The following is a 12,993-nucleotide window of genomic DNA, read 5'->3' on the forward strand; positions in this document are numbered from 1 at the left end:
ACCTTATTTATTAATTTAATCATTCGTGTGTCGATATGGGCAAGGAGAAGGCTGGATAGATGAGTCTGGACAAACTATCCATTTGAGATAAAAGAACCCTTCCAAAAATTGTAAGATCCCTCTGCAGCCATCTATTCAATATGGACTTACATTTATCTATGTTATTCAACACATTGTTATTCTCCATAACATCTTTATCTTTAGAAATAATAATCCCCAAATATTTAACTTCCCTTTTAATTTGTATATTAGATAATGACTGCAAAGGAAACTCCTGCAGTGTTAACATTACACATTTGTTTAGGTTTAAATGTAGCCTGAAGCTTTAGAAAACTGGTTAATAGAATGTAAAGCTCATGGAATTTGATATTCGTTCTTTAGAAACAATGTTGTATCGTCAGCAAACTGGCTTATAAGTATATGTCTATCCAACACTGAAAGACCTTCAAAACCATTATTTTTAATCAATATAGATAATAACTCTGCAACCATTATAAATAATAATGTGAGCTTGCCAGTCACCACCGAAACAGAAGAATCCAGCTGTTTTAGTTGAGGTCTGCCTTCTTTCTTTTTCGACTGTTTTCCTCTCTTTCTGCTACTGTTTTTATTGTTTCTAAACTAAAGAGTGTTCTTTAATATATTAGCAGAGCACAATGTAATGGTTCCATATTTTATTTTGAAACTGTGGTGTTTTCATTTGAACTGTTACAGTGCTAAAACTTTAACTCCGTGTTACTCAGCTTTTTTGTAAATGAATCTGAAAGAAATGTTGAATGAAACACTATGATGTTTTGGCCAAACCATTTGAATTATTACAGTGGGGGGATTTTTTTTTATTTTATTATTATTATTTGAAAGAGATTGTGAATAAAACTACTGTTGTAATGGCCAATCTAATTAAAAGAAAATAGTTGACATCGTTTCTGCTTCTGGGTTTTTAAAATTGCTCATTATTAAAATTGCTTTTATTTTATAAACTTGTTAGTTTTATGAAAACACTAAAAATAATAAACACTGGCTCTCAAATTTAACTTAATGGATATATACAGGGATGACAAAAAACTAAATTAATCTTTTGTTTATGTATTACTACATTTGTTTACAAGTAACTTTATTCAAGTTAAAAAAAATAAAATCAATAGGATTTATGTAATATACTGTAGAATTTAGCTTTTTTTTTTTGGTCACTGTCTGGCGGCCACCCCGTTTGGAGGCAGTGCCCCAGCATGGCCCCCCCACTGAAAATGCTCTAGACACGCCCCTGGCCGTACCATGACTGACCCTGCACTCTGACCCCAGCTTAGCTGGGATATGTGAAAACTAATAAACTTCACTGTATATATGCAAAGAACTATGTGTATAATGTGTGACCAAAATAAAGGATTCTATTATTATTATTATTATTGTTACATATCATTATTATAAAATTCGCCATTACCTTATATCATAAATTTCTGTCATGGAATTCTAATAATAATGTAAAAACTAATCAATTAATTAATGTAATTAATATTGTCAGGTTGGTCATACCCCCAAAGGAAAATATCACAGGTAAAATTATACACATTTTAAACTGTGGTATGTAAGCTATCAAATATTAAGACACTATATTGCCACTTCAGAAGAAAAAAATTAATAGCGCACGAGATTCTCAAGGGGATATTTCATGGTGTTACACGTCTTTCTTTTTTTCTTCTTATTTTTTTACCAAGATTTTGCTTTTTTTTTAAATCCTTCAGCACACATTGACAGGCATATGTCAGCATAATGCCAGACAAAAAGTAATTGGTGTTATGAGTCACTTCTGAGCGAAGTTCAGGGAATAAGCTTATGTTTAAACACAGTTGTGTTTATTCTATGTGTCCTGTTTTGATTAAATCACAAAGCCAGTCCTACTGGTTTAAGATTCTTCCTGTTTTTATTTATTTGCTAAACAACTACATAATAATGAGCCCTTAGGCTTTTTTTAATGTTTGGAAATGTATAAGTATATAATTGCCAAACCTTTCTAAATATTACGATTTCACTTCACACAGGAGTCCGATTAATTTCATCTGCAAAACAAGACAAAAAAAGACAATAAACTATTTTTGATTTGAGTACAAAAATCTTTTCAGCCTTGAATTTTAATCTGCAGGACTTTAATGGGAAAAAATATTGTGAGGCATTTTGCACTACTGTACCATATACTAACTCCAATATATGAAGACATAGACCTTTTCAAAAATTAAAATCAAATTTTTCCAATTGACAAACTCTAGAAGCCACATTGGGAAGTCAAAAGGGTAAGGGGTTGTAGACCATAATTTACGTGCCTCAATGTTTCCACTGTCTTTTTATAATTATTTTATCTTTCAACTTAAAACTTAAAACTGCATTCTCTCTTATTCAAGAGTATCTCTGATCATCTTTAATTACATTATAATTCGTTTAGACCCTATCTTATTATTCACTATAATTACACTGGTGGCCAAAAGTTTGGAATAATGTTCAGATTTTGCTCTTATGAAAAGAAATTTGTACTTTTATTCACCAAAGTTGCATTCAACTGATCACAATGTACAGTCAGGACATTAATAATGTGAAAAATTATTATTACAATTTGAAAAAAAAAACTTCTTAAACTACTTCAAAGATTTCTCATCACAAAATCCTCCACATAAAAACAAGGAAGGTTAATTCTCTACTTAAATGTAAGAAATATGATATAGTGTTTCTTAAAGAAACGTATCTTTCCCCGCAGGAAGCTGAACAATTTGGGAAGATATGGGGTGGACATGGTTTCTTTAGTGCTGGCTCAAGTAAGAGCAGGGGAGTCATTACACTGTAATTAAGCATCTAAAATTCTATCTTGTTCTTCATCTTCGTCTACTGATGAAGATATTAAAAACTTTGTGGAACCATTAGAACTCCCTAAACTGATGACTGAGCAAATAAATTCTCTTGATTCTGAGATAAACTTGGTGGAGCATTAAGGCCTTTCCTACAGGCAGGTTTCCTTGGCCAGATGGCTTTGCAGCTGAATTCTTTGGAACTGGAATCATTAAAGAATGGAACCATTCTCCGCCAACCATGACACAAGCCGGATCAGTCTGATTCTTAAAAAAGACAAATATCCAAGCAAGTTGCCTTCCAATTTCCCTGATCCAGCTAAACGTAAAAAATATTGTCAAAAAATGTTGGCTACCCGATTAAGTAAAGCTATGGCATCTCTTACACATATAGATCAGGTGGAGTTCATGTGGGGCCGCAGTTCTTCGGATAACATTAGGCATTTCATCAATATCATGTAGTCAGTGGCGAATGTTCAGATTATTTTACTCTGGATAGGGGCACCTGGCAGGGATGCCCTCTTTCCCCATTATTGTTCTGTCTTGCCCTGGAACCATTAGCAGCCGTGATAAGAAAGGAAGATAATTTGCCAGGGGTGGTGGTGGGAGGTATGGTGCATAAGCTTTTGCTTTACGCAAATTATTATTATTTGTCTCCGACCCCACTAGATCTATGATTTGCCTCCACAGAATTATTCATTCCTTTTCTATGTTCTCAGGATACAGTATCATTTGGTCTAAATCTGACATCTGTCATCTGGCTCTGACAGCGTACTGCCCAGTAACAGCTTTTCAGCCAGGGGCCTTCCAGTGACCCAAACAGGGCATTAAGTATTTGGGCATTTTATTCCCAGCAAATTTTTGTGGTATAGTTAGAGTTATTTTGACCCCTTAAAAAAAGGTTTTCGAACGATGTGGGCAGGTGGGCTTCATTACATTTATCTATGACTGAGAAGGTTAATGTTATTAAAATAAATTGTATTCCAAAATTCAACTACCTGTTGCAGTCTCTCCCTATAGATGTCCCCCTCTCTTATTTCAAGCAATTTGATAGCATAGCAAAGTCCTTCAATTGGAATGGTAAATGTCCCAGATTACATTTCAGTAAATGGCAAAGGCCGACTGACAAATGTGGGCTAGGCCTACCCAAGATTTTCATTTTATTATTATGCTTTAGGTCTCAGACATTTGGCTCTTTGGTCACTTCCACCTGAGAGAGTCCCTCCCTGGTTTTGTATTGAACAGGAAGTTCTTGCCCCTATTTCGCCAAATCAAAGCCTTTCTATCAAACTAATCGGAGAATTAAGTTACACATATTTATCTCGTATTTGCTCTCGATATGGACAAAAGTGTCCAGAGTGTTTAATCTGGACATTTATTTAAATGTTGCCTCCAGCATATGGCTGAACCCAAAATGATGTATTAATAAGTCCCCTTTCTGCTGGTCATAGTGGATTGTGAGGGAGGTAATGTGCTCTGCGACATATATGAGAGTGGAGTGTTGAGATCCTTTGAAATTTCGGTTCAACATTTTGGGATTCCCAGATCTCAGTTCTTTAGGTATTTACAGCTGCGCCACCTGCCGTATACTATTTTTGGGAGTAGCATACACCCCCCAAACTACTCTGGAAGTGGTGATTACTGCTTTTGGAAAAGGTCATGATGCATCAGTGTATTTCTCCCTGCTAATTTAGAATCTGGGGACAGGCTTTCAAAGAAGGGTAATCTAGAAGATTGGGGAATTTGGATTTGTTTGCTGGGAAATGGGGCAAATATCTGGCATTCTTGGAGGGCTCTAGGGTGGGGCAGTGGAGAGAGAGGTGTAGTTATTGTATGATTATTATTAATTATTTTTTGTTTGTTTGTTTTTTGTTGTTTTTTGTGTGTGTATGTGTTCATGTGTGACCACGGGGTGTTTGTTGAGGGTTGGGGTGGGGCTGGGGATTGCAAGGGGGAGGGGTGGTTGTAGGGGTTAAACGTTGATTCTGTATATATATATACAGTCTTACTCTCATTAAGATGTAAGTAATTTGACTACAACCAAAATTTTAAATCTGATAGACAGGCCATCAATGGTTCCAAGTCACATTTATCATTGTTTTTTTTTTTTGGTTTTGTTTTTTCCCAAAGGTAAATAGATTTGGGATCATCCACATAGCCAATATTCTCTTGCACGGTTACAAATGGTTCAGAATGCTGCTGCCAGGTTTTTGACAGTTGTATGCAAACATGAACATACAACCCTATTTTATTTAACCAACACTGGCTGCCAATTCACTACAAAATTGAATTCAAATGATTACTCTTTGTTTTTAAGTCCTTAAATGGTTTAGCCCCTTCCTGTTTGTCTAATATATTGTCTGATCACTAACCTGGAAGATTGCTGAGGTCCTCTGACCAGAGGCTCTTGAGTGTCCCAAGGTCCAAACTGAAACTGAGAGGTGATTGTGACTTTGCTGTAGTGGCTCCTAAGTTGTGGAACTGATTACCTGCTTTCATTAACAGCCCCTAGAGTACATTCTTTTAAAACTAATTAAAAAGTTATTTATTTTCAATAACTTTTAATCTATCTTAGATATACATCTTGACTTGTAGAGCATCTTTTTCATTAACTGCTCTTTTATGTATTATATAGTATAGTATATTTCACTTATTTTTATCTATTTTATTTTTTGTTGTAATGATTGTACTGGTCAAATGTTGTTGTTTCAAACTGTGCTATATAAACACATTTACATTATCATTCCTTCTTTTTGTTAACACTCTTCCTCTGCATAAAATACAGTCTCAAAAAGCAATGCCCAAATATGACCACTAGAGGGCATTGGCTAATAATGGAAGGTTAGTAAATAACCCAAGACTTTAACAGTTGCACCATTGATAGATTACATTTATTGCATTTTAAATATGTTGGGAAAACAATCAAGATACTTTTTAAAGTCCTTATAATATTTTGTTGAATGTCTTTATTATATTATTATTTTCTGAAAGCAGGTTCATTATTGTAATTTTTTTTTTTTAAATCGTTTTTTGAAAGTGTAGCATTATCTTTTTAATTTTGAGGGCCTGGACAATGTATATTACCTCAAATTATACTTCATAGGGAATTTCAGACCAAAGCTTGTGAGCACTCATGGTTTATTAGTCCCATGTCCTTTTTGGGGGAATCCTTCTGCCAGTTAATCATCATATCCGTCATGTTAAGTAGTGACAGTAGCATGAAATTAATTGTGCTGGAGAAGGTTTGCACATTCATTTGGTACCGGAAGATGTTTATGTGTGAACTCGTGTACTTTCTATGATCATGTGAGTGAGTCCATTAAGAGAGGTGAAAATGTGGTAATTTTCCTAAACTGTTTAAATTTGCTAAAAGAAAATTAGCTGAACACAAAATGTATCATCTTTTTCTGTCTCAGCAAATCAACTCTCAATTATTATATTTAATGCATTTCATTCCTCTCACTGTCTGTCTGTCTATGAGCTGTCCAAACAGGAAGCGTAAAGTGTGGCTCATCCTCTGTAACATTTCAGAAACACATAATACAGTCAAATAGCCTTTGTGGGTGTAAGTATGTGTTTGTGTTTTTGTGCAGGCACCATCTGCCATGCAGCACGGTATGAATGTGGAGAGTGTTTTTCCCACCTAAACTGGCAATTCTATTTCTATGCATACATGAATGCTTAATTGATAAGTTATTTGTCAACCCTGTACAAAAGGGACCACCTCAGTCAAAATAAGATAAACATAAAACACTTGAATTATGTTTTGTTTTTTTAAAGTGCATTTAAAAAAAAAAAAAGATAGAATTGTAAATTGTTCCTTAAAATAAATAATAGACAATAATTATATTTATATTTAGACCCCCTGTGAGCCAGCTTAAAGCTTGAGGCAAGGAACACAAAACTCCATAAGATGATGGTTAATGGAGAAAAATAACCATGGGGGAAACCAGGCTCACTGTGGGAGCCAGTTCCCCTCTGACTAAACAGCATGAAAATAATGCCAATATTAGTTATTTATGAGTAGTTACAAGACAAGATTTAAAATTAGTAAACTAAGTAAGTGTTAGGGGCCAATGTTTAAACAAAAATATATTGTATTAACTGTAAAATTAATGACTAAAATCTTAGAATTTACATTCTCAATTAACTGTGGAAGAACAGACATTTGCATTGTCTATTGTTATTTGGCTGATGAAGGCTGAAATTAATTTATATGCGTATTCCATTTTAAGAGTGTAGTCCATCCTTTGACCAAGGTGATGTAGGCAGAGGTCAGTAAAGTGCACTGCAGTTCGACAATAAGCTTGTGGCAGATTCATTTCTGGTGGAGTCCATTTTAAGTCCAAGTTTCAGGCACTGTCTATTGAAGTATCCCATGTCTGACTGTTGATGCTGGCATCAGTTCATCATCTGTGAAAAACATCATAGTAGACTGAAGTGATATCTGGCTGGCACAAGCTGCAGTTAGTCGTCATCACTCAGCAACAAGTAGTAGAGGGAGTCGGACATCAAACAGGACCGGAGTCAGAAATCAGGCAGGACCAGATTTGGACATCATGCAGGACCAGAGCTGGATCTGGCAGGCTCTGATAACCTTAAGATATGTATCCTGATATTAAGACAGGGAAACAAATAGAATAATAATTATCGTAGATGACATTCACTTTAAAACAGGATTATAGAATATGTGTTTCCGTTTCCGGCAGACCTAACTAATGCAGCATAACTATGAGTTGATAGATACATTAGAGGTTTATGACTGGCTGAAAAGATGAGTCTTTAGTCTATACTTAGACTTAAATGAGTGAATGTGATGGAATATAGCATGATAGAAGGTCACATAAGTACTGTGGAGCTAGACCATTCAATGCTTTTTAAAATGCACATGAAATTTAACAGGTAGCTAATGTAGCGACGCTAAGATTGGGCTGATATGATCATATTTCTTGGTTCTAGTTAGCATGTTAGCTGCTGAATTTTGAACTAACTGAAGTTTATATATGGAACCTGCAGGACATCCTCCCAGTAATGCATTACAATAATCTAGTCTTGAGGTCATGAACACATTAATTAGATTTTCTAATTAATAGAAACAGAAAGCATGTGTCGTATCTTAGCAATATTTATGAGACGGAAGAGTGTTGTTCTACAAACGCTGGAAATTTGTTTTTCAAAGGACAGATTGCTATCAAATAATACATATAAGTTCTTTGCAGTAGAAGATGACATGACAGTACATCGATCGAGAGTCAAATGATATTTGTGTCTTATTTTTAGAGGTTTTTGGACCAATAATTAGTACTTCTGTTTCTTGGAATTGAGTAGAAGGAAATTTCTAGCCATCTAATCTTTGATATCATTGATCCATCTGCTAAATTGGAGAATTGTGAAATTTCATCGGGTTTCGAGGAAATATAAAGTATCATCAGTATAAGAGTGAAAACTAATTCCACGGTTCCTGATAATGTCTCCTAAGGGAAGCATGTTAAAAGATTGGCCATAAAACTGATCCCTGTGGCACTCCATACTTAACTTTAGTTTGATCTGACAATTCCTCATTTACACAAAGTGGTAGCGGTCAGATAAATAGGACCTAAACCAAGTTAACGCCTGTCCACAAATGCCAACATAATTCTCAAGCCTATCCAAGAGAATTTTGTGATCTATGGTATCAAAAGCAGCACTAAGATCTAAGGGTGTTTTCACACTAGCACATTTGGTGCGCACCTGGGGTCGAATAATGTCAAAGTCCGGTTCATTTGGATAATGTGAACGCTGTATTCCGAACTCAGTTGGGCACCTGCGAACTGCACCCGGGTCCACTTGAAAAGGTGACAAAGTCGAAACAAAGTCAAGTTTGGTCCAAGCAATCGAACCAAGTGTGAAAGCACCCTAAACGCACTAGAAGAGAAATGCACCTGCGATCAGATGATAAGAGCAAGTCATTTATAACTATGATAAGTGCAGTCTCCGTATTATGATGGTGCTTAAATCCTGACTGAAATTCTTAATATATACTATTTTTTTTTTTTATGAAAATAGTTGGGAGGACACTAACTTTTCTAGTATTTTCGACATAAATGGGAGATTTGAGATCGGTCTATAATTAGCCAACTCTCCAGAATCAGTCTGTGGTTTCTTGATAAGCAGTTTAATAACTGCTATCTTAAATTTTCGTGGGACATGCCCTAAGGATAATGAGGTCTTAATAATATTGAGAAGAGGTTCTGAGATTACAGGAAAAACGTATTTTAATAGCTTGGTCGGTGTTGAATCTAACATACATGTTGTTGATTTTGATGTTTTGATCAGTTTGTTTAGCTCGTCTTGACCAATGACAGCAAAGGAGGACTTTCCAGGGGGACTTTTACCCCAAGTGATGGAGCTATAATTGCTCCATCAATATTCAATAAAAATACATATATGTTTTCAATCTTGATACAATTATTTTAATCAATGAGTGAAAGTGTCAAATAACAGGACTGTTACTGAGATTAAGCAAGTAGTAGGCTGCACATGTGATTCTAACATGGCAGCCCCCATGTGCGGACCCTTTCCATCTAGAATAAAACAACTTTTATAAGGTAACTGATATGATTGGAGTCTTCATTTTAGGGTCAGTGGCCATGATTTCCCACATAAATTCATGTCTTTAGGAGTTAATTTTTTTTTAATGAGGAAAGAATTACTGAGTTCACCTTTATTATGAATATTGTATTTAAAATAATATGCAAGAAATTAAAGTCTCCACATTTACAAACAAATAAATCGAAAATATTTTTTCCACATGCCTATGGTTATAGACGTCATTTGGGTGGGCCATCCGAACATGAACCATTCAGGTACCAATTTAATTGAGTTATTTTGCCGGGTTTTGTGCGACAGGTACATTTTTCTCCTAAGTAATCACCCCAGCAACAAACAAACAGCGCCGCGCCGGCCAATGAGCTTGTGCAGCCGCCTCTGTCCTCACTTCCTCCGGCTGAGCTGGGTTTGGCACTATCAGCCAGTCCGCAGCCATCTTGGAGTTGGCTATATCTGGGCTGGCAAAGCCAACACGTTCGGGATGGGAGGAATTTAATGAACCTGGATTGTTTGAGTGCATATTGTCTGGAGCTTAGGGACGCTTGACATGTGCGACTTTGAACACTGACCATTAAAAAAAAGAAAAAAAAGAAAGAAAAAAAAAAAAAAAGGAAAAAGCCGCACCAAGACCCAAAACCGGTTTTAAGCGGACTCCCCCTCCCCTTTCCTAGTCTGAGCGCTGTGTGCATTTTCTGAGGGGCCTGGGAACCGTTTCTGCTTGAGTTTTTTGTTGTTGTTTTACAGTACTCACTTTTTTTAAAGTTTTTAAAGCGGTCCGTATCAGTGCATTGGTTATGTCTTGTTGGTTGCCAGATCTTTGTGGAAAGTTGCTTCTTTGTGTCACAGATTACCTGTTGTGTTATGGGTCTGGATGAATTTTTGCATTAATCTGGATTCGAGGTGTCTACATTTCTGCTGGAATTTGGCATCGGGTCGCAGTTGATGTTGATCGAATCCATGATCTTCATCAGCTCGAGCACGGCAGCTGTCCTCTCTGCGAAATAAAGACTTGCAATCAGACAGACTCGGACTGCAAGATCCACTTTGGAGATAAAGACATTAAAATGTCAACTAGAACACCACTACCTACTGTCAATGAAAGAGATACTGAAAACGTAAGTATATGGAAGCCTTTTCTTTCATATGGGGCTTGATAACGCGCGTCACCGGTGACAGCGCCGGAACTTTTTTGTATTTCAAAGGATTGCATTTAATTAGGCTACTGTCAATTTCAAACTTAAGATCATGCACATTTTACAGACAGATCGACAGCACTTCGATGCAAACCATCAACAGGGTTATGGATGTGTGATTCCCACAAATGTGAGGTCCTAAATTGTGGAGCTCTGTTTTATACTGCTGCACAGGCATAGTATCTGATCTGTAGGGCTCACCAAGTTCGAAGTCATAAAGTGTTTTTTTTTTTTTTAAAGAATAAACATCGGGGCGCGTGACGGGATGACTCTAACCAGCGCAGATTCACAACGCAAAATAACTGTAAAGTCACCCTCACTCGACTTCCTGTTAGAATAATGCATTATAACAATGTTTCCGCTACAAAAAAAAAAAAAGTGTGAAAGTATTTCTTCTGCCATAATACACTGAAAAAGTGTATACACTACACACAGTAACAGTTTCCGCTACACTGATGCAGAACTAACAATATCACTACTATATTTGCGCAATAATACAGTGTAACAATATATCATATGCAAAAATACAATGCAACCGTTTTTCCGCTACAGCGATGCAATGTAACAATTATTCTGCTACAATGATACAGTGCTAATAATATTACAACCCCAATTCCGAAAAAGTTGGGACGGCTTGAAAAATGCTAATAAAAACAAAAAGGTGATTTGTAAATTATATTCACCCTTTGCTATAATGAAAGCACTACAATTACACATAATATGATGTTTTACCTTGTGCATTACATAGTTTTTTGAAAATGTACAGTCATTTAAAATCAGATGATTGCAACATGCTCCAAAAAAGTTGGGACAATTGAGTGTTTACCACCTGTGAAACCACAAATTTATTCTGATAACATTTATTAAGCATTTGTGCACTGAAGACACAAGTTTGTCAAGTTTAGAAAGTGGAATTTGCCCCATGTATCTATTATGGAGGTCTTTAGCTGCACAATTGTACGGGGTTTCATACGTTGCCGTATGGTGTGCTTAAAAATGCGCCACACATTCTCAATTGGAGACAGGTCAGGACTGCAGGCCGGACAATCTTGCACCCACACGCTCTGCTTACACAGCCATGCACTTGAAATTCGGGCAGTATGTGGTTTGAAGTTGTCCTGCTGGAAAATGCAGGGATGTCCCTGGAAAAGATGGTGCTGGATGGCAGTATATGTTGCTCCAACATTTTTATCTGTTTATCTGTTATTAATATCTGTTTGCTTTCATGGTGTTCTCACAGATGTGCGAGTTACCCATGCCATGGGCACAGACACACCCCTGGCCCATACAGACAGGTTTGTGACCTGATGCTAATAACAGCTTGGATGGCCCTTTTCCTCTTTAGCCTGGATAACACGACGGCTGTTATTTTCAAAAGAAATTTTAAAATGTGGACACTTCGGGCCAAAAAACACAGTTCCACTGTTCTACTTTCCATCTAAGATGAGACTGAAACCAGAGAAGTCGGCAGCGCTTCTGGACAGTGTTGATGTATGGCTTCTGCTTTGCACAGTAAAGTCTTAACTTGCATCTGTGGATGCAGCGGCAAATGTGTTGACTAACAAAGGTTTACAAAAGTAATCCCAAGTCCATGTTCATGATATCCATTACAGATGAATACCGTTTTTTTAAGACAGTGACATTTCAGGGATCAGAGATCATGTGCATTCAGAAATGGTTTTCGGCTTGCCCTTTTCACACAGAGATTTGACCAGATTCCTTGAATCTTTTAAATATATTGTGCACTGTAGAGGGTGAAATGCCCAAAATCTTTCCAATTTGTATTTGAGGAACATTGTTCTCAAAGTGCTGGATTATTTGCTGAAGCATCTGTTGACAAATTGACAAGTCTTGAATGATCCTTGCTCTTGAAGCACTAGGCTGTTTTTGGAGGCACCATATACAGTATAGATTACTATGACACAATTGCCTCACCTGTTTAACATCTCCTTTTCAACTTGCCTTGTTATTTCAACTCGTCAAATTGTTATAAGTCTTAAATTGCCCGTCTCAACTTTTTTGGAGCGTGTTGCTATCATCTGATTTGAAATTACTGTACATTTTCAAAAAAACTATAAAATTCACAAGGTAAAACTCCATATTATGTGTAGATGTGGTGCTTTCAATATAGCAAAGGGTGAATTTAATTTACAAATCACTTCTTTTTGTTTTTATTAGCATTTTTCATACTGTCCCTGTCCCAACTTTTTTGTAATTGGGTTGTACAATTATATTTGCATATGTCATAGTAGTTCAGCTACAATGATCAAATTACTACAGTGATCAAATGTAACAATTATTCAGCTACACTGATACAGCGCTAACATTTATTCAGCTACACTGATACAGCGCTTCCATTTATTCAGCTACACTGATAC

At 36.3% G+C, this 12,993-nt stretch overlaps 1 protein-coding gene across 7 annotated transcripts in view; it reads left to right on the forward strand.

The window, feature by feature from the left end:
* The first annotated feature begins 9,857 nt into the window (after nucleotides 1-9,857).
* LOC127621838 (MAP/microtubule affinity-regulating kinase 3-like) overlaps nucleotides 9,858-12,993 on the forward strand; it is a 76,707-nt gene continuing 73,571 nt past the window's right edge. For all 7 annotated transcript variants that reach the window (XR_007967911.1, XM_052095583.1, XM_052095584.1 and 4 more), the window contains exon 1: nucleotides 9,858-10,537. Coding sequence is in view for 6 of the 7 variants with exons in the window: in XM_052095583.1 (XP_051951543.1) it covers nucleotides 10,487-10,537 (51 nt within the window). In the remaining variant the exon portion in view is untranslated. The remainder of the gene's footprint in view (nucleotides 10,538-12,993) is intronic.

This window comes from Xyrauchen texanus, chromosome 28 (genome assembly GCF_025860055.1).
Source record: "Xyrauchen texanus isolate HMW12.3.18 chromosome 28, RBS_HiC_50CHRs, whole genome shotgun sequence".
Lineage (NCBI taxonomy): Eukaryota > Metazoa > Chordata > Actinopteri > Cypriniformes > Catostomidae > Xyrauchen > Xyrauchen texanus.